Below are 24,852 nucleotides of genomic sequence, written 5' to 3' on the forward strand. Positions count from 1 at the left end.
ATAACGTTCCCTTAAAAAGGCAATATGTGAACTCTCCATATCAAAGTGCTATTGGTGTTACACCTCTCGCACAGACCTTTCACCACCAAACCCACCCTGCAGCCTCAAATGTGGTCAGGGAGGCTCCAGTCTAAAGTGGCAGGCTTTAAATTGGATGGAGAGCAAACGACATCACCCTAAGCCTTTCTGTAAGCCTGCCTGAGCCTACATGGCCTCTTTATAGTCCTGTCATTCAAAGAACAGACAGTCTCCTTGGTATTTAGCCACTGCTGGAAGAACCCCAGGGCATATTGCCGCCTAGCAGCCCCTGTTTGGTCTCATACACCCACACCGCAGCCCCAGACAATTGCATGGCCTTTACCCCTGACGTAGGCGCACACCGGCTTTTGGGATTCAGAGGCACCGACCTGCTGGTAGCGCTGTTCGGAGCACATTCGGCACAGTCCATTGAACCGACTCATGTCCGAGGCCTGGAGGCTTGTGGCCGGCCCATTAAAATCACAGCATCCCTCTTTCTCCCAGGCAAGCCAGAGCGGGAGAGACCCCCTGTCTCCTTGCCGCCAGGCAGCTGAGAATAAGCCTCCGTGGTCCTGGCATGGCTGCCCATGGGAACCCGGCGGCTCCACAGAAGAATGGCAGGAAGCCACCCCTCACCTCCCAGGCCGCCTCTGCCATGTGCTGCTTTATGATAAGCAAAGAGGCTTCCTGAGAACTCTGAGGGATGAGGAAGAGAGAGAGAGAGAGAGAGAGTTCAGAGTCAAATTCCTGTCAGCTCTCTCGCTGAGGCGCCCTTTGTTCCCTGCTGCATTGGCTACCCGTGGTCTCACAAACATTTGGAGGATGTTGAAGCAGCCATTCGCTGGCACTGCCACTTCATGACAAAGAGGAGGGGGGGGTCTTGCATGTGCATTCATATTCAGGGTAAAGGACGGCAAGCAGCCAAGGAAATAAGGCTGTGTTATAGGAAAACCTCTTTCTCACACACACAAACAGAGGCACACACTCTTTGACAACTGAGACCCCAAGCAGTGAGGTCTCTGGCAGCTGAGGATTTGCAAATTCTCCTCTTCAGATCCAAGGACATGAAACAATAAAAAAAGCCCCTCTTTACTAAGTTCAAAGCATATTTGAAGAGGTGCCTTTACAACACACAGCCTTCTCTATACTAGCGCAGCAATCCCTTTAGCCGTGGAAAAACCCTGAGTATCATCCGCAAAGATGACTGGCAGGTGGGGGGTGGTTCAAGGGGGTAGCTGTGTTGGTCTGAAGCAGCAAAGTACATTTGGGGTCCAGTAGCACCTTTAAGACCAACAAAATTCGGTCTTCCTCAGATACAATATCATGGAACGAATGAATGGGTAGGGGGAGGGTCCCTTTCTTTCATTTCAAAGGAGCTCTTTGCCTTTAGCAGGTGTACAACAGACCAAAGAAATGCTATGTGCTGAACGCTCCTTTAGAGCAGAGTATCAAGGATGCAGAGAAGGCTTTCCCTTTGGATTTCTACTTCCTTTTCAAGCTGCTGAGAAACACAAGCCTTCCTCTGCCCAGAAGCAGCAACTGCAGGGAAAGAGCTACTATAAAATGCTGGTATTTTAGAATTTGGAGCAGAAATGTACATAACAGAAGGGGGGGGGGTCTGTTTCTCCTGCCCTTTCCAAACTTCAGGCCAAACTAGATATTTGGCAGCAGATGTGAGACTAGGATGGCTCATCGCTGACAAAAGCAGCAAGAAGGAACACTTTGCATGGGAAAAGCAGCAGGAAGAAGAGTTGGTTCTTATATGCCATTTTTCTCTACCCAAAAGAGCCTCAAAGCGGCTTACAGTCGCCTTCCCTTTCCTCTCCCCACAACAGACACCCAGTGGAGTGGGTAAGGCTGAGAGAGCCCTGTGATTACTGAAGAAGAAGAAGAAGAAGAGTTGGTTCTTATATGCCATTTTTCTCTACCAGAAGGAGTCTCAAAGCGGCTTACCTTTCCTTTCCTCTCCCCACAACAGACACCCGGTGAGGTAGGTGAGACTGAGAAAGCCCTGATAACAGCTTTATCAACACTGTGGCCATCCCAAGGTCACTCAGCTGGTTGCATGTGGGGGAGTGGGGAATCAAACCTGGCTGGCAAGATTATAAGTCTGTAATCTTAAACATTACACCAAGCAAGGAGATGAAGAAAGTTTCTCTTATAGCGCTCCCTCCCACAACTACTTTTTCACCCCAACACAGCATACAGATGTCTGCTGAAGAATTGTCTATGCTCACCCACCACTTGTGCCCTACAAATTGCACCTTCTATTGCAGCTTTGCAGATATTCAGTGGCAACCAGCAGTTCCCTCTGAATATATTCATCTGTTGCCTAACAATAATTTGAACTTTAGGATCTTTGATTAGAGACAGGGCCACAGCTCAGACCCCACGCCAAAGATCCCAAGTTCAGCCTCTGACGTCTCCATTTAAAGGATCTCAGGCAGCAGGTGTCAAAAAAGATCTTTCTGTACCCATGACCCTGGAATGTTACTGCTTGTCAGAGCAAATTAATATTCGGCTAGATTGTCTAACAAACCGGCTTAGTCCAAAGCAGATTTAGGTGACATCTGTTGGGCACTATTGCAAGGATTTTGAATTTTAGAAACTGGATATTATTTATTTATTCAATTTATATACTGCCCTCCCAGCAGAACGGTTCAAGGTGGTAAACAGCATCCAGTAAAATAACAGTACAATCAAAATAATTATTGAAATATTAAAACCACTTAAAACATATCTATAACTAACAGCAACATTGATTACCACTAATATTTCTAGTGCTGGGTCTACCAAGATGTTGACACAGGGAGTGTTTTTAAAAGAGGGAGCCATTAGATGTTATAGGTTCACTGGTCCCAAACAAAAGCTTGGCAGAAGAGCTCCGTCTTACAAGCCCTGCCAAACTGCCCCAGTTACATCAGAGCTCGGATCTCCTCTGGGAGCTTATTGTACCTTCCCAACTGAGAACATTCTAGCCCTGGTTGAGGCCAGACATATTTCCTTGGGGCCAGGAACTACCAGTCAGCTGGTATTTCCAGAGCCAAGGGGGGACATAGGTAGAGAGGCGGTCCTTGAGGTACTCTGGTCCCAGATGCCAGCATGAATGATCTACAAGCAGCTGATCTCAGCTAGCAGTGCAAGTTCGACATCCATAAATGAGAGCAGGTTTGTTGAGCCTGCCTGGCTATGTTGCTCACACCTACCTTGAGCTGCTCCGCATTCTCACTCTGCTGGCTCCCCAGCAATGCAGCTGGCTGGGCCAGCATCAGTTCTGTAACGCAGTAAGGAGAACTGTGTCAGTCACCAAACCTTGGCAAAGGGCCTCCCCAGCATTGTCCTGCTTTCTAGTCCAGCAGATCTTGAACCAGACTTGTCATTCGCAACTGGGGGAAGAGTTAAAACTCTACACTTGAGGATACCATAACAGTGGAAACAGTAGGCACCATCTGGCTCCACAATACACTCCATGCTCTCACCATGGCCCCCTCTCTCTATTCCTGCTTGGCACAACTATGAGCACATCCCAAGCAATTTCATACTATCAAAGGTGCATAAGGAATGCCCAGGAGCTGTTCCCTTTATGGTGCATTTACGGCCCACTAACTCCGCCTTGCATGGGGAAGTTAACTCAGAATTCAAGTGAGAACTGGCCAATCCTGTGCTTCCTTGCAGAAAGAGAGAAGTCCATCTTCCACAACTCTCTCTTTCCACTCCCCACATTGACTGGACAGAGGGACCCACCTCCACTCTGCTTCAACCGCCGTGCAGCCACTTTCAGGTGTTTTGACCTGCCCAGGTCTTCCCCCAGCAAGTAGTACCAGCCGCTGATCTCCTGGCCACAAGGAAAAGCAAAGAGGAGAGAGTTGTGGAAGATCCGCATTCTTTCAGAAATTGGAAACACTCTTCCAGTTTGCAGCCAAAGATTTCTATCTAGTTCATGGGACGTTGTCTGTAAGCAAAATGCCAGTCACTATGATAAGCACTGCATCTCTCTGCGTGTAAAATAAAGGGTTTGTCTATCACAAGGACCTCAGCAGATTTTTTTTATTGGGGGGGGGGAGGATTTCTGCCTCAGTACGTACATGATTGTAATTCCACTGAGGAATAACCCACCCATTGTGACAGATGTGGGGGGGGGGGTTAATGGTCTGCATTGCTGTCACCAAAGAGGTAGGGCATTCCCCCATCCCCCCTGGAATAAACAGCAATAATTTACCTACATGGGTGAAAAGGACATAGTTTGGGACACCATAGCAGTGGTCACAGCAGTTCAGCCCACTCTCAAACCCTGGCGATCAGTCATCATTTCTCTCTCATATACACATAGGCAGGGGTAGTCTAACTGCGGCCCTCCAGATGTCCATGGACTACAATTCCCATGAGCCCCTGCCAGCGAATGCTGGCAGGGGCTCATGGGAATTGTAGTCCATGGACATCTGGAGGGCCGCAGTTTGACTACCCCTGACATAGAGGCATTGCGATTCAGTCCTGCTGCTATGTGCATAGTCCCAACCTCTTCATCTTCAAAGTCCCCCACCCTAGATTCTGTGTCCACTCGTTGCACTCGTGCCCGTTGGAATTTCCAATCCTTGGCTCTCCATCTTTCAAATGGGAATGCTGGTGCCCTTCCTCACAGGCTTACTATATGGTGACAAAATTGATTTAAAGCCGTTTGCTATTGCTAGAAATTATTTAAAAAATGCTACAGACAAAAAGTCTCCAGCAGAGGGCAACAGTATTCCGCTAACACCCTTGTCTCTCTGAGTTTTGACATTCAAGACTGCAAGCAATTAAGGAAGAAAAGGCAGTGGGGAATTACCACTCACATTTACTTGCAAAATATGATTCTCCAAATACAAGCCAGATTATTTGAATCGCTTTGGGACTATTCGATTTGAGGATGGGAGGGGAACTGCCAGTACTTCAAATTATGGCACCCTCCCTTCCTTAAGTTCCCTCTGCAAAAACCACCCTGTAGTGGCTAAGAGCGGCAGCTTCTAATCAGGTGACCTGGGTTTGATTCCCTGCTCCTTCACATGCAGCCCTGATAGTGCTATTCTGACCAAGCAGCCTTGTCAGAGCTCTTCTTAGCCTCACTTTCCTCACAGGGTGTCTGTGGTGGGGAGAGGAAAGGAAGGTGATTGTAAGCCACTTTGAGACTCCTTCAGGCAGTAAAAAACAGTTTTTCTTCTTCTTCCACAAAATCTTGAGTACAATGCCATGGTCCTCCTCCCCTACGGAATCTGCCTAAGAATGCTTAACTGAGAAGAATGGAAATTCTGAGTATTTCCCATCCTTCACCTTCCTCCCTTCCATTAGTGGCATCTCGTGTTCAGTTTCAGATCTGCAAGCCCCTATAAGAAGTAAATTTCTATCTCCTTTTATTGCAGATATATGTTTTTTCCTTTATACCTTTACAATAAAAAGGGACTCAAGGCATACTTTTGTAAAAAAAAAAAAAAAAAAGAAAGCTGGGAATGCAGAAAAACTGACAAATGCTATAATGCTATGGCAACTGCTGAATAAAAATAAAACTCCCCAACCCCTCTAGCAAATGTGGGGGAAGGAAATGGCTACTAAGAAAACTGCAGCAGGGAAAATTCAGGGAAATCACCCTGTGGAAGCCCTATGACTGCTGCACTGTACAAGCGATGATAAAACTTCACAAGCCCATCCCCATGTGGGGAAAAAACAAAGCCAGTATTTGACGATATAGTTCTTCTGGTTGGTACCACTTCAGACCTGCAGCCTGAGGGAAACAGAGTGTGTTTTAATACTCTCCCATTGAAGTTATTCCACTCACATAGAAAATTAGTATATTAGGGAGAAGGCAAAATCTTTCTCTCTGGCTACTAGCTTTCTACAAGCACGGGATTTTCAACAATGGACAGAGCAAGGGTATTGAATTATGCACCATCCATGCTTCCAGTGGGCAGCTGCTTGTGCATTAAACACAAGCAGCCTCTGATAGCCAGCTGGGCTCAAAATTCCCCCCCTACACACACACACACACACACACACAGCCATGCTCAGCTTAAGAAGCAAGCACCCTCTCCCTCCTCCTTTTGATGTTCTTTGCTCTGGGGCAAAACATCTCGCTGTCACTCCCAATCTTTTCTCCCTGCCATGCAGCCACTAAAATACACAGCTTTGTCCTCCCCAGAACAAGCATTGCAGCTGCGTTCCACTCCCCTCCACACAAGGAGCCATCCATACCTTGTCTGGGCTCAGCAGGGTCTTCACACCAAAGCTCATACAGCCAATCAGTTCACTCTGCCTGGGGAGGAATCGGTAACAGAGATAAACAGCTCTCCCACTGAGGCTTCTGTTCCTCCCATCCCCAGTGCAGCCCACACCTGCTGCATGACCAAGGACATTTCTGAACAGGGGAAGGGGAGGTCAGTGTTACACTTTTAGCCACTGTGTCATACCAGCCTGTTTGAACTTCACTGGGCTACCTTCCCAACTTGTCTTGATTGAAGGAACCTGGAAATCCAGATTAGGGCAACCTGCCCCTCAAACTGGAATTATCTAGACATGAAGCCATGCTGTTCGTTTTTAATATGGTTAAAATTGGCAGAACACCACTTAATATAATCCTCCTGAGGTGATTTGCAACAAGAACACGGTAGCAAAAATGTGTCATTTTAAAGCATAAATAAAAATATGCCAAAGCAGCCAGAGAATGAGCAAGAAGAAAAATCCAACTAAGCAATTTTAGAAGTCAAGCAGCCATTGCATTGGCAGAGGGAAAATAAAACCCATTCAAAATCTAGGTTGAAGAGGGAAACTTTGCCTTGTCCTTTACATTTGATAAGCGTGACATCAGGCAAGCTGTTGCAGGGAATGAATCCCACAGTCAAGGTGCCACCAATGACAAGGCCCTGTTCCAGAGACATGAGGTGCTGGTGAACCAGAGACCCAAGGGTAGAATGGCTTGGTAACAGGGTCAGTCCAGCACTCTGGACAGCTCCTTGTGCTGATGGGATTGGGGCAGAAATTCTGGTTTCATTAAAATGAACTCTTGCAGAAAGGTGGGGTGGAGGAATGCAAAGTTTAAAACTCAACAGCTGCAAAAGCATCGACTAGAAACTGCTGATCTTTCTCCACTGACCTTGTGGTTGTCCTTGGATGCTGCAGATGGCCTCTTTGGCTTACATCTTGCAACACGCTCGGAATTGGGCCCTCAAAAGCTACACCATATACTGCATTGGTCAGACTGCTCAGGAGTCTGTGCAGTTCTAGAGGCCTAACTTTAAAAAGGATGTGGGCAAAAATGGGAGGAAAGTGACAAGGATGATTCAGGGCTGGGGACCAAGCCCGTGAGGAAAGGCATAGGGAATGTTCACCCTGAAGGAGGCAGAGAGAGACATGCTTGCTGTCTTTAAGTATTTGAAAGGTTGTCACTTAGAGGAGGGCTGTTCCTGTTGGCAGCAGAGGATAAAACCTGCAGTAATGGGTCTAAACTATGTGTAGAATGGTACCGGCTAGATATCGGGGGGGGGGGGGGGGCAACTGGACAGATACTTCTCATGGATGCTTTAGGCTGATTCTGCTTTGAGCAGGAGGTTGGACTAGATGGCCTGTTTGGCCACTTCACTATTCTAGATTCTTGATTCTAGGCTTATCTTGATCAGCAGTGGAACTCCAAGTGGCCACCCCATCAAGCTCCAGGTTACCCTGCACAGAGCATCTGCTGTGTGCCAGCTGAAACGTGCTCTAGTCTTTCCCTTACCTGGAATTCCTTGGATGATTCCAAGTGGTGATCAGCAGACGCTTTTTCTCATCTTCATCTTGCAAAGGGCTAGAATATGAAGTAGACAGGATGCAACCACGAGCTCCCAAAATACAGCCAACCTTGCATAGTTGCTAGAGATGCAGGCAGAGTACTCCCCATAGGACCTCGCACGTTGAGAGAATCCCACAACAATGAGATGCTGGGCACCAATCCCTCATTTATAGATATTGCCAAGCAACTGGACTTCTTCCAGGCCAGTACAGACTCCCCCCCACACACACACACACACACGCACGCACACATGTCCTTGAAAAAAACAGCTTCATGGACAGGTGCTCTTGAGCTAAGAATGACAATAACGATCCCAGAGAAAAGGATATAGAGAGATACAGATCAAGCAGCAATGAACTTACACCGTAGAAAGAGAACTGACATCAGCTCAATACCAGCACTGCCCCAGATTCAAGATTTCAAGGAAAGAAAAGTTCAGCTGGCCAAACCATCTGTCCTCCAACTCCTCCAAGGACATGCTACAACTTCCAGAAATCCTTTTTACCTGGCTTGGTTCACCCCATGCATCAAGGGTGGCTCAGAGCCTAGGAAAAGAAGTTCCCCTCCGCCCCATTCCATGCAGAAGCCACTCAAATTAAGAAATGCCAAGGGTGGGAAGGGCAGAAGCCCGCCTCTCCTGCTGTGTCTGTGTGCTGACAGCCAGCTTTGTGCAAAGGTCTGAGGCTTTTGGGCTGCGAGAAACAGGAGAACAGTATCTGTCATGCCTCATTTCGATGCAGCCGCTAACCATGCATGAGGCATGTTTTTAGACATAATGGCACACAAGAGGGGGGAAAGAGCACAGAGAGGCATGTGGAAATCTTTTTGGCTGGGGTTCTTGCCTAATTCCTTTTGTAGACTGAGCCCAGGCTGAATGATGGAGCTGATGGTGGGCAGAAGCTGATCCCCCCCCCCCGACCTCCCCTCCCGAAATACTCACAAGAGAAAGTGCTCATGGAAAACTGGATTTTTATTGTCTGGAACAGTCTTGGTCTTTTGCCTGCATCTCCGATCCGTGTCTGGTACGATAGACATCTTCATTGGAAAAGAAAGAGAGACAGCTTCTTAACCCCTTCATGTGGAAGGAGTGTCCAATCAGACTTTCTACCAATCCAGCTTTTTTAGCAGAGAAGGGCACACCTGGATTCCAAGCCAAACAGAACTGCAACTGAAGTGTATCCATTCAAACTCTACATTGGAATTCACAGGGGATGGTGGAAGAACATCCAGATTAGCCCCACACACCCTATTCTAGATATTGCCAGATTCCCCCCAAACTGGAAGGGGGCAAAAATGAAACCTGAGATCAGCACAAGTTGTTAAAATAGCTTTACTAGGAAAAGTCGAGAAACCAAAGATGGAGAAAGGCACCACTTACAGGGGCCCTCGGCAGGTGTTCTTCCTACAGCAAAAAGGCAGTGGTACGGCACATCCTTTGCAGAGTTAACACGGGCTGCACCAGAGCTGGAGAAAACCTTTGCAAACCCACCCACCCCCAATCAAGACTCAAGAATGCTCCTTTTTCCCAGGCATTCTATGCACCAAAAGGATCAGCCAAGATGCTGCAGAGATGCCTTGAATCCCTCAGCCCCTCAGAGAGATGCTCAAAGCCTCTTGCTTCCTCCTTCAGGTCTCGCAAATCTCTGCCGGCAAATGGAGGGAAGGTTCTTTTTTTTAAAAAAAAAGAAAGAAATCAATGGCCACAGACAACGCAGTCAGCAGCCTGGTTTGGAGGAGGGCCTGAGCAGAGAAGGGAAGAGGAGCCCTGTGGGAGAATGCACCACAAAGGGGTTGTGCATGCCAAGTAAGCCACAGCCCCACCATCTCCCCTCCTAGAGAACGGTAAAGCCCACCTTGACAAAGGAGTCGCAAATCCGGTATTCTTTCCCCATCAGGCCTTTGGCTTCCATAACTAGACAAGGGAGGAAAGGAGGGGGGAAACTGTATTTCAAAACCGGCATGAAAAAATGTGCTTCGCACAGAGCACACAACCCCTTAGCTGATAGGGGATGAATGAATCGAAAGCTGACTTAGCAATTGCTGGCTGTGCTGCACACAAACGCACACACTCTTACTCCAGCCTGTCTCTTACGCTCAACTCACAGCTTCCAGCCTGTCTCTTCCTCGCTCAGCTCCATTCCCAGGTGCCTCCAGTTCTCCACTCAGCCCAGTTCCTGGCTGACTCAGCATACTCTGCTAAAATGCTCACCTCCCTGCACATAGACACGGACGAGGCTTTAACTGAGTCCCGGGTTCAACCCCAGAGTCATGGATATTCTATAATTTGCTCAAGTGTGGGATTTGGTTGGGTAGGTACAGAATTCAGGATAATCCTGAGACTCAGAATAAGTTTCTAGCCCCTGGCACCTACGCCGACAAATGCTGAGCTGATCAGTTCTAGAATTTGCAGAGCTGAGAACACTCCCGATTTAGTGAGATCTGAAAGGATGCCCTTACTTGGCAGCAGGTTGGCCAGGGCCTGCCCTGTAAAAGCAAAATCTGAAAGGAGAGAAGAGTGTGTGTGGGAAGGCATATAATGCTTTGCCATTAGTAAAAGCCTGCTAAAAATACCCAAGCCTCAGAGCTTGGTTGGAGGCAGCAGCAGTCCTGTGTCCCGATGCCAAATTGCATTTCATGCGCCTGACTTCCTCCGGCTCATAGTGCTGGACGCCGTGCTCGTGGCCCAAAAGCGTCATCCAGTTAAATATCAAAGGCCGCATCCTGATCTCAGCTCTTACGCCTGGCTGCTCCACCGCCACAATTAAAGAGAGGCTGGAACATTTTCTGTCAAGATTTCTGTAAGCAGAATCTGACTCCAACATGCTCTGAGTTCCATGAAGCAAACAGCTAGAATCTTTTGTGCACAGCATTCTGCTTTGATTGATGGTCCCACCTGTTCCAAGTAATCTCGATCCGTTCCATGCCATAAAGGCAACAAACAGTGTGGCATTGTTGGCACACAACCCAGGTAGACAGTAGGGGGGAAATGCAAGGCGGCCACTGAAAATAGCAGCAGTGAGCCTCTTTCCCCCATCTTAACATCTGGGTGCACCTTACTTGTGTCCTGATAATTTCTTGGTCTGGCTTCCCTGCCCCAGCTCCATATTGTTGGATGCTGCTGGCCGCAGGTGAAGAAATGCAGAATTTGGTGAGGCCAGGACACAATTAAGTTGCACTACTGCATGACAGCGCTGAATGCGGTCGAGAGGAAGTAGACTCACAGCTGCTGTTTTCAAGAGCAACTGCCTGTATGTCCAAGCTTACGTTTGGAATCCTGCAGGAAGAAATCATTTTAGGGGACGGAGATACAGTGGTGGTGGGGGGGGGAGGCAAGCAGAGGAAGGAGTTAAACACATCCCCCTTCTCTGCTCCAAACTACTTCTTTATAAGCAGCAGCTGCTAGGATTTTATTACTGACCCAGACTCCTGCACAAAAACCTTTCATCTCTAAAACCTTGACATAATCACAATCAACATGTTGTGTTTTATCAATTTTATCTTAGGCCCGTAGTAATGGTGAAGGAACTTTCCTACTTTAGGACATTTCTAAAGAACTTGACCACTTCCTTGGAAGACAGATTGGATAACATGGGAAACAGCACTCAGGAGAGCCACAGGTGGCATGTTGAAGAGTCACAACTCCTGAAGCACTTGTTATCATGGTCCTAGCTGATCTGCCACAGAGAAATCCTGATAAAGAAGTAGGGGGGACTACCAGTTAACCTGTTCTGGCTTCTAGGTGTACAGATGTTTCCTTGGCAAGCCCATTTGATCCCCTGGTCATCCCCTGTTTTGGTCAGACCTGAGACACTGAATCACCTGTCAACATTTCTCGGGTAAGCCATTCAAGATCTGCTATGGGTATGAAGCTATGAGCCATCCTGCCTCCCTCCAGTGTCCCCGGATGCATAAAGCAGTGCACACAGACCCTGATTCCATTAGGGCCAGGCAGCAGCTACTCACCGTACAGCGTAAGGTCCCTGCCTTGCACATTGATGGAGAGCTTCAGTTGTCCTAGAGCAGACAAGAGAGACCATGAGTGGCAATGTTTGGCCTGGCAGACAGAGGACATGAAACATAAGAGCCCTTCTGGATCAGCTCAGTGGTCCATCTAGCCCAGCATCCTGTCTCACTGACTTGCCAAACAGGTGTCCCAGACAGTCAACCAACAGGTTGAAGACTTTCCCCAGAGAGCCAGTTTGGTGTAGTGGTTAGGAGTGCCGACATCTAATCTGGTGACCCGGGTTTGATTCCCTGCTCCCCCACATGCAGCCAGCTGGGTGACCTTGGACTCGCCAGGGCACTGATAAAGCTACTCTAAATGAGTAGTAATATCAGGACTCTCAGCCTCACTTACCTCACAGAGTGTCTGTTTTGGGGAGAGGAAAGGGAAGGTGAATGAAAGCCACTTTGAGCCTCCTTCGGGTAGAGAAAAGCGAAATATAAGAACCAACTCTTCTTCAGTAATATCAGGGCTCTCTCAGCCTCAGCCACTTCACAGGGTGTCCTGTTGTGGGTAGAGGGAAGGGAAGGTGAATGAAAGCCGCTTTGAGCCTCCTTGGGTAGAGAAAAGCGGCATATAAGAACCAACTCTTCGTCTTCAGTAATATCAGGGCTCTCTCTGCCTCACGTACCTCACAAGGGTGTCTGTTGTGAGGAGAGGAAAGGGAAGGTGACTGTAAGCCGCTTTGAGCCTCCTTCGGGTAGAGAAAAGTGACATATAACCAACCCCTCCCCCTTCTTCTTCTGATACTACCTCCTAGCACTGGGTTTCATACATTTACTGCCTGCCTTTAGCCACCCCGGGTAGCCTCAGTGGCCTGCTCCAGTACACTACACAAAATGGGGGTGGGGAAGAATAGTAACTGCTGGCCAATGTGCTAAGGTTCATTTAAGTCCTGTTGCTGTTCAAATGGGAGAAGAAGGGATTAAAGAGCCCTTCTGCCATCTGTCAGAATGCTACTAGACTCTCAGCTCTTGCTCAGTTTAAAATATGGCTGTGGCTAAAAATAAGTTGTGGACCAAGGGCTTAATGGATTGTTGCAGGGACGAAACACAATCAAGGTTTTGAAGCACTCTGAGAAGCAGCAGCTGCAGGCATAAAAGACAGCAGAAGAAGGGCCAGTCCAATCTTGTGTATCACTCAGAGCTCTTCTCCAGCACCTTGTGCTTCCTACCTTTTGCGGATTTCTGCTTCTGCATGGTTAACGTACAGCTTGCAAGACGGAAATGTCTGATTTCAATCACACATTCAGACAAAGTTGTTCTGGTTTGTTCTCTCCTTAAATAATATCAGACAGCCAACATGGTTGGCAGTCCACAAAAGTGGAGATATACAATAAAACAGTAATCCTGGAGATGATCCTTGAATGACAGCACCCTGCAGCAACCTACTAAAGATCAAGAAGCATACAATGCATGCAGGGTGCCCCCATGTGGACAGCTGAGGGTAATGCAGTTCACACTGCAGGAATCTCCCATGGCACAACTTCAAAACAGCATGAATGTAGCAGAAATATGTGTGTTTGTTCAGTGGACAATAACTTCCCTGCTGAATCAGACAAAGGGTCCATCTAACCCAGCATGAGATCTTCAACATTCAGCCAGATTCCTCTGTAAACACACTGCGTGTGAAGGCAATAAGTACATTATCTGTTTTATTTATACTGCTACTGAACATGGATATTCTAGATAGGAACCACGATCAATAGCTTCCAGTGGGCTTTCATGCAACTGTCTAATTTTTCTAAAGTCATCTAGGTTAACAGCTTTCATTACATCACCTAGTTGCAGTGAATGCTGCAAACTACTTAGGCACTGCAACAATTTCTAGAAAGAATATATGAATCAGCTATAGAACAGTCGATGCCAGGCAAATTCCTGCAAGAACAGAGGGTGCCATGCCATCGCAGAAAACACATTTTGAGGTCTTTGCATCATTTTTATCTTCAAGTTTGTTGCAGCTCTTAGGTAGCCAAAGTTCTGTAACATGGAGATACCATGAAAACGATACGTTTAAAGCTGAACGTGTTTATAAAGACATTATCATCAGTAGCATTATACACACACATACTGAGACTTCAACTTCCTCAGAAATAATTCCCCCAAACGTGGAAGCCCCGTGTCTTTTAAAGCGAAGAAGTGCAACTATCGCAAAAGAACAGCACTCTGCACCCACTTCCTCTTTTCTTATTTAATTTGCATTTTTCAAGACTGGTCTGAAACCATAGAGAAGAAAATGAGAAGTGGAAGCATCTCCAAGCCAGGGAGCAGTCTCTTTCTCTTGCCACTTTGCCATTCCTCTTGGCCACCTCTCACCAAGGCAGGGCCAACAAGACGCCTTGGAGCAATTGCAGCTTTTGGATTTCAGGAGTCATGGGAACGAGAGGGTCATTGAACAATGGCCCTGCTGTGAGAGCAGAATGGCAAGGACCCAGCCAAGGGTGACCGGAAGGCTGGCTGAGCTAGCCAACCCGTCTGGGAAGAATGAGGCCAGTAGCAGAACTTTCCCCAGAAAACAAAGCCAGTGGGGCAGATTTTCTGGCCGGGAGTCTGCACAAGGCTCCTAGGCCACAGCATGGAAACACCAGGTGGAGTCTTCAGGACTATGGGCTACCACAGCCTTCTTGACGATTTCAGGGTTTGGAAGGGCTTAAGCCAGAAACAATTGTTGGGCCCTAAGAATCAGTAAGTGGTAGGGAGTACAAACTGTGGGCATACCCCAAAATCCTTTACCCAGGTGATTTGAGCAAGCTAGTCAAATTGCCATTTAAATACAATACTAGCTTGCAGGTATACTTACAATTTTGTCAGTTTCTTTCAACAAGGGCACTGTCAAGCCTGGTTAAAACCAAGGCTAAAATCACATTTGCATTGTAAAGCACTGCCATGGTTTTGAGCAGCTTCCTCCGACTTTCCCAGGGGGGCCCTCTCATGGGGTCAGGTGCCACCAATGACCCCAATTTGCTACACAATGGAACCGGCAATTTCCCACAAACCAGTGTTGTTAACAATCAAAGGGAAGAGAACTGGTTCATCTGCAATGATCTCTACCTCTCTACACACATAGTTGCATGTTTCTTCGAAGAGGCGTCCACCTGATGCTTCAAGCCTCTCTTTGTAGAGATCAGGACTAGACACTTGCAGCCCTCTTTTAAAGCAGCACTCAGGGGGGCAGCAATTACAGAAATGCTGAGTTTCAGGCAAGACTTAATCGCAGAGTTAAGAAAGAAGGTCAAGCTATACATTGATGCAAAACGAATACTCCATTTCGCATTTCAAAGTGCCGTGTACCACCAGAGTACCTTGGCAAGCCTCGGCTCAAATCCAGCTCAGTATACACTGCGTGTATTTCAAGCCAAGACTTACCTCTCCTGCATGGTTTTGTGAACCAGCGGCTAGGCAGACATCCCCAATATGGTACCTGTGGGCCCTTGGTGCTCACAGACACCTTTCTTGATGCCTGCCAAGTGTTTTGAAAAAGTGGATGGATCCTGGCGAGGCTCCTGCTCAGCAGGGCTCCTGACAGGCTGTGCAAATTAAAACAGGACTGTGTTAGTGGCAGCTGCCACTATAGCATTGGTCCCCTCTTACTCCTCAGTTTTTATTCTTTTTCTTCTCCCCTACACTTGGGCTTCCTTTTGCGGTTTGCATCTACCACCTTCTGTCAAAATTTCAAGGGTGTTCACAGGCTCAAAAAGGTTGGGGGGGCCCTGGGTTAGACTGCTGGGCTAGGATTGGGGAGACCTGGATTCAAACCCCAGCCCTACCGCCAGCTATGAAGCTCACTGACTGACACTGGATCAGTGTCAGCTATGAAGCTCACTGACTGACACTGGATCAGTTACTCTGTTTCAGTCTCACCTACCTCGCAGTGAGGATAAAATGGAAGGGAGGACCAAGTCCATCACTCTGAGCTCACTGGAAGAAAGGACAGACGAGTTGGCTTTTATATCTCGCTTTTCTCTACCAGAAGGGCTTTCAAAGCAGCTTACAATCACCTTCCTCTCCCCACAGCAGACACCCTGTGAGGTGGGTGGAGCTGAGAGCTTTGACATAACTGCTCTGGGAGAACAGAACTAACATGACTGTGACTTGCCCAAGGTCACCCTGCTGGCTGCTCACCAGATTAGAAGCTACTGCTCTTAACCACTACACCACACATGTGATGAGTTAATAGACAAGAGCTCTTGTAAAATGCCAGAGAGATGCACATGAAGTTAGAAAATATGAACAGTTCTTTCTGCCACTACTGTCTTCCCACCTGGCCCATTTCTGAGAAGGAAGGGATGCATACTGGAGTACCTGTCAAGTTAGGAATTAGCCAGTGGTTTAGAAATTGCGCAGATTATCCCAGACTCCACACTTGATCACTATAGCCCTTGGCAGTTTTGAACATGGTTAGGAGTTCAGCCACAGAAGGCCACTTCAAGTGCCATAAAAATGTCTGGAAAAGTTGTATCTTACGTGAGAATTCTGCATACACACGCACAGACGCACGCATTGCTGTGTGGAGAGGTGCTGAGGACCCATATTGTCCCAATGTGTGTGTCAAGAAACTCAGCCAAACAACCCATCTTCCCTGCCAGCAACATGGAAAACATCCAGCCTTTTCTAGGAACTGACAGAGAGGTGGGACCACGGCCAGCTCCTGCTGCGGACATGCTCACTATCCTCTGTTGTAAATCCTTCCCCACCCCCTTACCGCAACCAAAGAGGCACCAGTCCCAGAAAGAATCACCAACTCCTGGCAACCACCTCTGCCCACCCCCGTCCTTTCCACTTGGACTCACCAAACGCTTTCAAATGAAAGGAAGACTCTGAACGGTCCACTGGCCTAGAATACAGGGAAATCCTGTGGTCCGTTCTGTGCTCCATGGCTTCCAAATTGCCACGGCAGAAAATACCGGGTCTGCTTTTCCAGGAGCTGTAACAAAGCTTGGCAGCTTTGGAGAGGCCAACTTTTTTCCTAGGCAGCTGGGGCTCGGCTTTGTGTTCTAACCGCCACTGTTTGAATAGGACAAAAGGCACCGCATTCTCATTGGTGGATTTGAAAGCAGAACTGCACCTGACCGCTGAAGGCACCAAAACCTTTGCCGTGCCCACAACATGCACCGTCGCTTCCGACTGGACTGATTTTCATAGCTGCAATATTTGTTTTTCCCTTCCCAGTGCTGGTGCAGACTAACTTTGTAGCCCTGGAGGAAATCTTGCCTTCTGAACACACTGCACTCATTCACCTTGTCAAAATGCCTGATTTCTTGCTTTGCTCTCAGATACACCCTTTTTGTATGCAAGCTGCTACAGATTGAGAGCTACGGAATTCAGACTCCAATGATATAGGCAAAAAAGCACAAACTGCTTGTGGCATGGAAAAGCTTCGCAAAGTTTTCCTTCCTGAATCAAAAGCACTTTTGTAACCCCTTGTTTACTAAGGTGCAAGTCCCACCGTGATTTACTGAAGAACCAGCCCTACTTACTTAGAAGTTAAGCCCCGCTGAATCCAAAAGAACTTAATTTATGATAACACGAAGCAAGCTGTTTACACAAGACAACTCAAATGTTCAAACTGCTCCAAATAGTAATGATCCAGGCAGTGAAGTGGCTGCAACATGTCAAAATCTGCCTGCTGTTAGGATGCCTCCCTCTGCCGAAAGCACCCCAAAGCCAGCACCAGGAAGAGCTAGAAGTTCTTCACTGCTGGTCTCCTCTGAAATTTTCCCAGTTAACTCCCCCTCCCATCCTTACAATTCCCCTATTTAAAATTTTCTGGAAAATATTTTTTAAAAGGCATGTTAGACTAAAAAGATCCAGTGGCAGACTTTCCCATGCTGTTGCTGTTTCCCATTTGCAGGGAATTACGAAGGAGATGAAACTTCAGAAAAGTGTAACCCTTCATCCATAGTGCAGCAGTCCCAGCTATCACCTAATTATAACATTTTTTGCTGCATTTCTAGACCAAAGTGTTTTGATACAGGTACAGGTTGTGTGGTTTCCCACTGCTGCAGCTGCAGATATAACAGAGCAGTGGCAAAGAAGCTGACAGCTGACAGCTTTCTGGCCACAGACATCCCCCAAGGTTACAGCCCCCCCCCCCCAGTTTTGATTTTAATTGCAATTGAATATCATTACAGCAGTATGTTATAGCATTATGTGTGACATGTTCTCTGAATATCCAGCTTTCATGTTTTCAAATAGTAAGCCCTCTTTTGCTGTAGATATATGCCTTTCCCCTTATATCTTCACAACAAAAGGAGATATTTGTAAAAATAAAAGTTGGAATTCAGAAAATCGATAGCAAGCTCCTTGGTGGCAGGTTGGAGAAAATAGCTGCCAAGATACAGGGCAGAGAAAATGGCAGCCATGTGAGCTGGGAAATCCAAACTTTCCCACAAATACACATAACAGCCATCCAGGCTTTCTGCAATCTTTCCCAAAAACTTTAGAGCATGGCTAGCTTGAGAAAGATTGCAGAAAAGCCAGGGAAACACTATGCTGCTGTGAGGAAGCCAGGGGGGAAAAACAGCCCAGTTTCCAAACAGCATTGAACTCTGGACAACTAGCCTATGTGGAAATGGCCAAGGGTTTAAGATCCAGGACAATTCTCCCCATTAAGAAGAAACAGTACTGAATTCAGTGGCCAGTGTTTGCTGTAAGGCAGCTTCAGTCGTCCACCCTCTACCTCACTTCACTCATCTACCAGTTTGGTGTAGTGGTTAGGAGTGCGGACTTCTAATCTGGCGAGCCGGGTTCAATTCTGCACTCCCCCACATGCAGCCAGCTGGGTGACCTTGGGCTCACCACAGCACTGATAAAAGTGTTCTGACTGAGCAGTGATATTAGGGCTCTCTCAGCCTCACCCACCTCACAGGGTGTGTGTTGTGGGAAGAGGAAAGGGAAGGGAATTGTAAGCCACTTTGAGATTCCTTTGGAGAGAGAAAAGTGGCACATAAGAACCAACTCTTCTTCTTCTTCTACCAGCACCTACCCTTGCCTTTAACACACGCATGGCTGATCTTCCTCCGGCGCCGCAGGAGCAGCTCCGATTGCTTCCTTGGTAAAGTCTGGACTCTGAAGAAGTCTCTCTTTGGAGGCTGTCCAGATGTCTGGTCCTCGGTGCATGTACTGGACTCCATTCCTGAAAGGAAAACAGAGCGTGTCATGCCAATAGTTCTCGTAACAGGCTGTGTGTGACACAATTGTACACCTCTATCAACAACACCCCTGAGGTGAGTACTGTTCTCTTAACAGTGACCCTAATGGGGTGTGCCCCAGTGGCTTTCCTTTGTGGATACTATTTGCTATCACTACTGTTTTGGCCTAGGGGATTTCCTGGAGATTTGGGGTCAGAGTTTGGGAAGCGGAGGGAACTCAGCAGGGATGAGATGCCACAGGGTCCATCCACCTTCCAAGCTGCCATTTTCTCCAGCTCATCTCTGTTGCTTGAAGTTCAATTGTAATTCCAGAAGAACTCCAGGCCCTTCCTAGAGAAGAGCAAGCCACTTTGGCCTAAAGCTACACCTGAGGGAAGTCAGAGTGTTAGACAAAAATAAATATGAAAGCTATGGCTGTGGCTTTTTCCTCAATGGCAGCTGAATGTTAGGAGACACTGCTAGTCATGATGAGTCAATGGAACCTCCATGCCCAGAACCAATAAACCTTTGAATGTAGGGGTGCCAACCTCCAAGTAGAACTTGGGGATCCCCTGCAATTACAGTTCATCACCAGACTGCAGAGATCAGTTCCCCAGCAGAAAATGATAGCTTTGGAGGCTGGACTGTATGGCATTGTCCCCCACTGAGGTCCCTGCCCTCCCCAGGCTTCATCCCCAAATCTCCAGCAGTTTCTCAACCTGAATCTAACAATCCCACTTCCCCGCTGCCAGTGGTCAGAGGGCACCTGGTGACCATATCTGAATGTCAGTGCTAGGATGTAGCATCTGGGAAAGGCCTTGGCCCTTCAGAGAAGAAGCCTTTCAGAGACACTGATCAACCACTGTGTGAAAGGGGATGCTGAAATACATGGATCCCATGTTGAAATGATCTGAGAGGCCTCTTGCTTTAGGTTCCATCAAAGCTCAGAGAAGATCTACTGTTGAGGTCTTACAATATATATTGTATATATGTGTGTATTGTAAAAACAAAACTTTTGAGACGGAAATAGCCAGGTGAGAGTCAGCTGAAAGCAAAACTTCGTAGGATACAGCTAGGTGTCTCCTCACTTCCATCTTACCAGGACCAGAAATAATATGTTTATTTTCTGGTTCAGAAGTGCATCTTTGCTTCTGTATTTCACTTCCATGAGAGTAAACAACACAAATATGACAAGGATCTAGGAGATTCAGGTTTGAATTCCCCCTCTGCCATGGAAACCTATTGGGTGACCTTGAGCCAGTCACCCACTCTCACAGTGTTGTCATTGTGAAGATAAAATGGAGAAGTGCAGAGGGAAATGATGTTGTAAACTGCTATGTATCTTTTTTATTGGGGGGGAATGGAATGCAAATGTCAAAGTAACTAATTAGTGATGTTCCATACACAAGAAACTAAGCCCAGGAGGGACCCTGCCAGAAGATCTCAGTGCTCAGGGAATTGAAGATTATGTAATACTGGTGGGGCTCTGGTTCCTTGGAAAAAACTTATATATCTTGATATCATGTGGGGCATTCACTCTTTTACTTTACAGCAGTGCCCCTTTGTCACCATCTTCTTTCAGCTTATATGCAAATAAGATAAATAATGTTCCAGCACTCTCAGCCAAAGGAAACCAAACCCAGGAAGCACTGCCCTGGAAGGGTTCAGGGAAGCAAGCATCAACTAACAATAGAAATAACTGTGCACCACACAATAATTCTGTATCAGACATGGCCTTTTAATTTGTGTCAGGCTAGTAAATTGGCTACACTAAGGGGCTCAGCCTTCCCACTGTTTGCTAGAGAACAATGTTTTTCCCCAGAGCAAATGACTTTCCTTTGGTTATGCTTAAATTATGTTAACCCAGTGCACATAAATTCTCAATTCCTTGCAGAACAATGGATTGGCATCTGGAATGGACTCATTCCCTCCCTACCTCCAAGAGAGCTGTGATTTCAGACAGCGTGAGTCTATAAATCAGGCTGCCCGCTTGGATCACTTTCTTGGGGAATTTCATTATCTTTTTAACTGGCTTGTTCCTGTAAATCAGGAAGGGACCTGGGTCATAAACACAACTGCAGAGAGTTAACTTTGCACTTCTTCAAATTAAAAATTAGACAGCAATTCTCGATTGTCTCAACCAAATTTACTTAGTGGGGTTGGTGGAGCAAAGCATACACTTTAGCCTTTTTCAGTATTCAGTATGACCTTTCTTCTTTCAATGTGCCAGCTTCCTAATATTATATAATAAGATCTTATACTTCCTTCACTATCTCTCCTCCTCCCCAAGAAAATCTAGAGGTCTTGAGAATATAACACTTTGTTAAACTGTAACTGGTTCATAAATCAATTAAATATTTAAAAGCAGATAGTCAGCTAATCATTGCTTGAGTAAGTGGACAAATATTCACACAATGCTTAGTTTGTGGAACTTACTGCCCCCCAGCATGGTAACTAGCCTAGATTATTTTAAAAGATTAGAAATGCTCCTGGAGCTCTGTTTCCACTCAGGGATTTTGCTCCAGTTTATTTTTCAAAACTGGACTGGGGTTTTTGTGGTCTGCTTTTTGGAGCATCCACACAACATTGCTTCAGCCTGTGTTTTTAACTCTTAGCTGCAGTCTTTCCCATATCTGAAAGTTACACTGATCTATCAATTATTATAGATTTAATGTGCTGACATAACTGACATACTGTTAGGGCTTAAAATCTGCAACAGCTATATCACTGGAGCGTAACATTACAGCCACAGGACACTCAATTTTTTTTAAAAAGTCTGAAAAGCCCTCTGGTGTTGGGGGGGGGGGAACACAGGGGCCATTCTGTTGCCACTGCCAATGGAGCATCATTCACAGCAGCAATAGAAGTAGCATGGAGAATCGTTTCTGTGTAGATGTAACCAAGGATAGGCCCTTCAGTAGTTGTTAGCCATGAGTGCTAAATGGAACTCCTATGGTTAAGGCAATCTATCTCTGGAAGCCATTGCCAGAGGGCAATTACAGTGAAAGTTTGTGGCTTTTTCCCGTTAGTCCAGTGGTTGGCTGGTGTGACATATGGGATGCAGGGCTACATGAGCCTTTGCTTTGATGTAGTGATGCAGTGAGGCCCCTCTTTTCATAATATGATCCTCCCTGTTATAAATGAGTGACACCTCACATTTACACATAAGGTTGCCAGTTCTGAGTTGGGAAATACCTGGAGATTTGGGGAGCGGAGCCTGAGGAATGTGGGGTTTGGTGAGGGGAGGGACTTCAATCCAGCATAATAGAGTCCAGCGTCCAAAGCAGCTATTTTCCCAAGGCGAACTGATCTCTGTCGTAATAGTGGGAGATTTCCAGCCACCACCCTGGAGGCGAGCAACCCTGTTTTCAACATTCCAATCCCTTCATATATGCCTGGTAATCTTCATAACAGCCCTGTGAGTTAGGCCAGTTTTATGAACACTACACAGCAGAGGGTGAACACAGAATCCAAGTGTCTTCTTAACAGCCCCCTAATGAGTTTGTGGCAGAATAAAGAAATGCATGACCTAGCGGCTGCATGGGAAAGAAAAACCAGGAGGAATAGGAAATGGAGGAGTTCAAGTTCTATCTCAACAGAGATTAAAAAACAAGCTGTGTAAGGCCAGATCTGTTTTTGGGGGCTGGCAATACTAAACCAAGCCAATTCTAAATCCACTGAAAGCAATTCTCCATGAATCCGAAATGAAGGCAGCATGGGAGCACTAGCTGTTGGAATGCAACTTTACTTGGAAGCTTCCCAGTGGCATCTGATTGTCCAGTGGGAAAAAGAGATGATGAACAAGATGGAGATTTGGCCTTATGTTCTTACAGAGCAAAGATTTCCCTGCCTGGAACTCATACTTCGACAGTACAGCAGCTAGTGCCCAAGACTGTCCTCAATGCAATCGTCCACCGATTCATTCTGCCCCTGACATAGGTGACTCTTGTATTCCACTGGAGCCCAGCCTCTTTCCTCACCCCAACCTACCCCCCAGTGCCAAGCTGGTGACTCTCAATTTCTAAACATAACAAACATTTTTTTCCTTCTTGCCTTGCATACCATTGGTTGCAGCCTAGAAACTCCCTCAAATGTTCAAACACCGCTTCCTAAACTCTATTTTATTGCAGTTTTTTTTTCTTTCTCTCTAAATCTGCTGTTGAGGAGGAGACAGAAAAGGCTCTGGGAAAAATGAGGGAGAGTAACCCAAGATCATTGTTGCTTTAATACAGCTTAACAGTAACCAGGGTGAGGAGGGGGGTAAACTTGAGAGACTCGCTCTATTAATGTAGCCCAACAAACAAGGAAATAAAGAATGCTTGCAGGGAGGAGGAAAGCATTCCTGAATCTCTAACAAAAGTCAGCAGGCTATTCAACCAGCAGAATAAAAAATATCTGTTGCCAGTAAACATTTAGTTCCTGGTATCGAATGATCTGTTTTATTATTTTTTTTATTTTTTGAAAGATTTTTAGCTGAGAGGGTCAAGACAGAATGTATGATATTAAATTGCTATCCCAGATTTGGTGCTTGTTTAGTTAAATTAACCAATCTTATAAGGCTCCACAATGGCTAACAGCCAGATGTTGGGAGACTTAATACCAAAGTCTCCTGGATTTTTATTAGCAGTGCAGACAGGGAAAGTTCAGCTGGCACGATTTTTCCGAACTTTCCAGAACTTCCCTTCCATACAAATGTGAACACTGTTTACTAGATGTCTTATGCTGTCAGATTTTTAAGAATATTTTGAGCTGCAGCGACAAAGGCAGGCTGAAAATGAATAAAATAAATTCTGAAACATTCTCACATGTAGTTGAGAAATACTGAAGGCGTGCACATGTGCAGGACCCCACAGGAAGGCCCCAACCAAAACCGTGTGCACCCTGGGGCAGGGTAGCCAATTTCACCTCGTGCTCTCCTGAAGTTAATCAGTTGTAAAGCTATACCTTTCAGAAGCCCTTGCTTTAATGAGTAACCCGTACTTTGCTCTGTAGTTGGAGGCTGGAGGTAGGTGGGTGGGCGAGGGAGGGTTCTAAGGCTCCTTTTGTTGGGAATACTTTGCACAAAGTGGACCTTCCTGCCTGCAAGAGCCCATGAGGCATTCACACGTGCAAAGACTTGAGATGTTAGAATGGGCCACCTCAAGGTGGGAGATCACATTTTGGAAAGCTCCTCCATTTTGGAAAGCTCAACTGGTTATGGGTTATTTTCCAGATTCAGTTCAAGGTTTTGAGCTTTAAGGCCTTACGCGGTCTGGGCCTGGCGTATTTGAGGGACTGGCTATCGTTCTATGCCCCCCACAGGGCTTTACGTTCTGCGGGTAGGAATCTATTGGTCATTCCCGGCCCCAGAGAAGCATGCCTGGCCTCGACCAGGGGCAGGGCTTTCTCCGTCCTGGCCCTGACCTGGTACAATGAGCTCCCAGAGGAGCTACGGGCCCTGTGGGAGCTTTCAGCGTTCCGCAGGGCCTGCAAAATGGAGCTCTTCAGCCAGGTCATTGGGTGAGGCTGGGTCGCAAGATCGATCTGCCCCCCCTGTAGCAGTAGCAAAGAACAACTGGCACCTTTATCTCCCCTCCCCCCCCCCCGGTTGGGTATTGGAGGTGGGTTAGTTTAAGTTGTGTTTTTTGCCGCATCTTGGTTTACTGTGTTTAACTATGTTGATGTTGTTGTGATTTTATTGCATGGGGTTTTAATTGGGGTTTTATCTACTGTTACTCGCCTCGCGCCAGAAGAAGAACTCCCTGCAAACAGCATCCCACCCCAGCAAAGCAAAGAGAGGAAAAAGAGAACCATTATCCCCAGCTATGCTGGGTTCCTGTTGTAGAGATTTCTTTAACAAAAGGAACATATTCAAGACCGGAATCCACTCGCTGCTCGTTGAAGTGGCACAGCACATTCTCCTGCACATGT

The 24,852-nt window shown here is 46.7% G+C and overlaps 1 protein-coding gene across 5 annotated transcripts in view; it reads right to left on the reverse strand.

The window, feature by feature from the left end:
- Nucleotides 1–24,852, reverse strand: part of RGS3 (regulator of G protein signaling 3) — an 88,550-nt gene that overhangs the window by 61,683 nt on the left and 2,015 nt on the right. For 2 of the 5 annotated variants that reach the window (XM_077306031.1, XM_077306030.1), the window contains exons 3-10: nt 18,798–18,947; nt 11,774–11,824; nt 9,664–9,722; nt 8,751–8,845; nt 7,757–7,825; nt 6,238–6,298; nt 3,763–3,853; nt 3,225–3,292 (exon numbers count right to left, since the gene is read on the reverse strand). In XM_077306031.1, coding sequence (XP_077162146.1) covers nt 3,225–3,292; nt 3,763–3,853; nt 6,238–6,298; nt 7,757–7,825; nt 8,751–8,845; nt 9,664–9,722; nt 11,774–11,824; nt 18,798–18,945 — 642 coding nt within the window. In that variant the 5' untranslated portion in view covers nt 18,946–18,947. Of the gene's footprint in view, nt 1–407; nt 610–3,224; nt 3,293–3,762; nt 3,854–6,237; nt 6,299–7,756; nt 7,826–8,750; nt 8,846–9,663; nt 9,723–11,773; nt 11,825–12,167; nt 12,186–16,602; nt 17,225–18,797; nt 18,948–24,852 lie in introns of those variants that run through there. The other 3 variants (XM_077306032.1, XM_077306033.1, XM_077306034.1) reach the window with 3 other exon arrangements.

This window comes from Paroedura picta, chromosome 12 (genome assembly GCF_049243985.1).
Source record: "Paroedura picta isolate Pp20150507F chromosome 12, Ppicta_v3.0, whole genome shotgun sequence".
In the NCBI taxonomy this organism is placed as follows: domain Eukaryota; kingdom Metazoa; phylum Chordata; class Lepidosauria; order Squamata; family Gekkonidae; genus Paroedura; species Paroedura picta.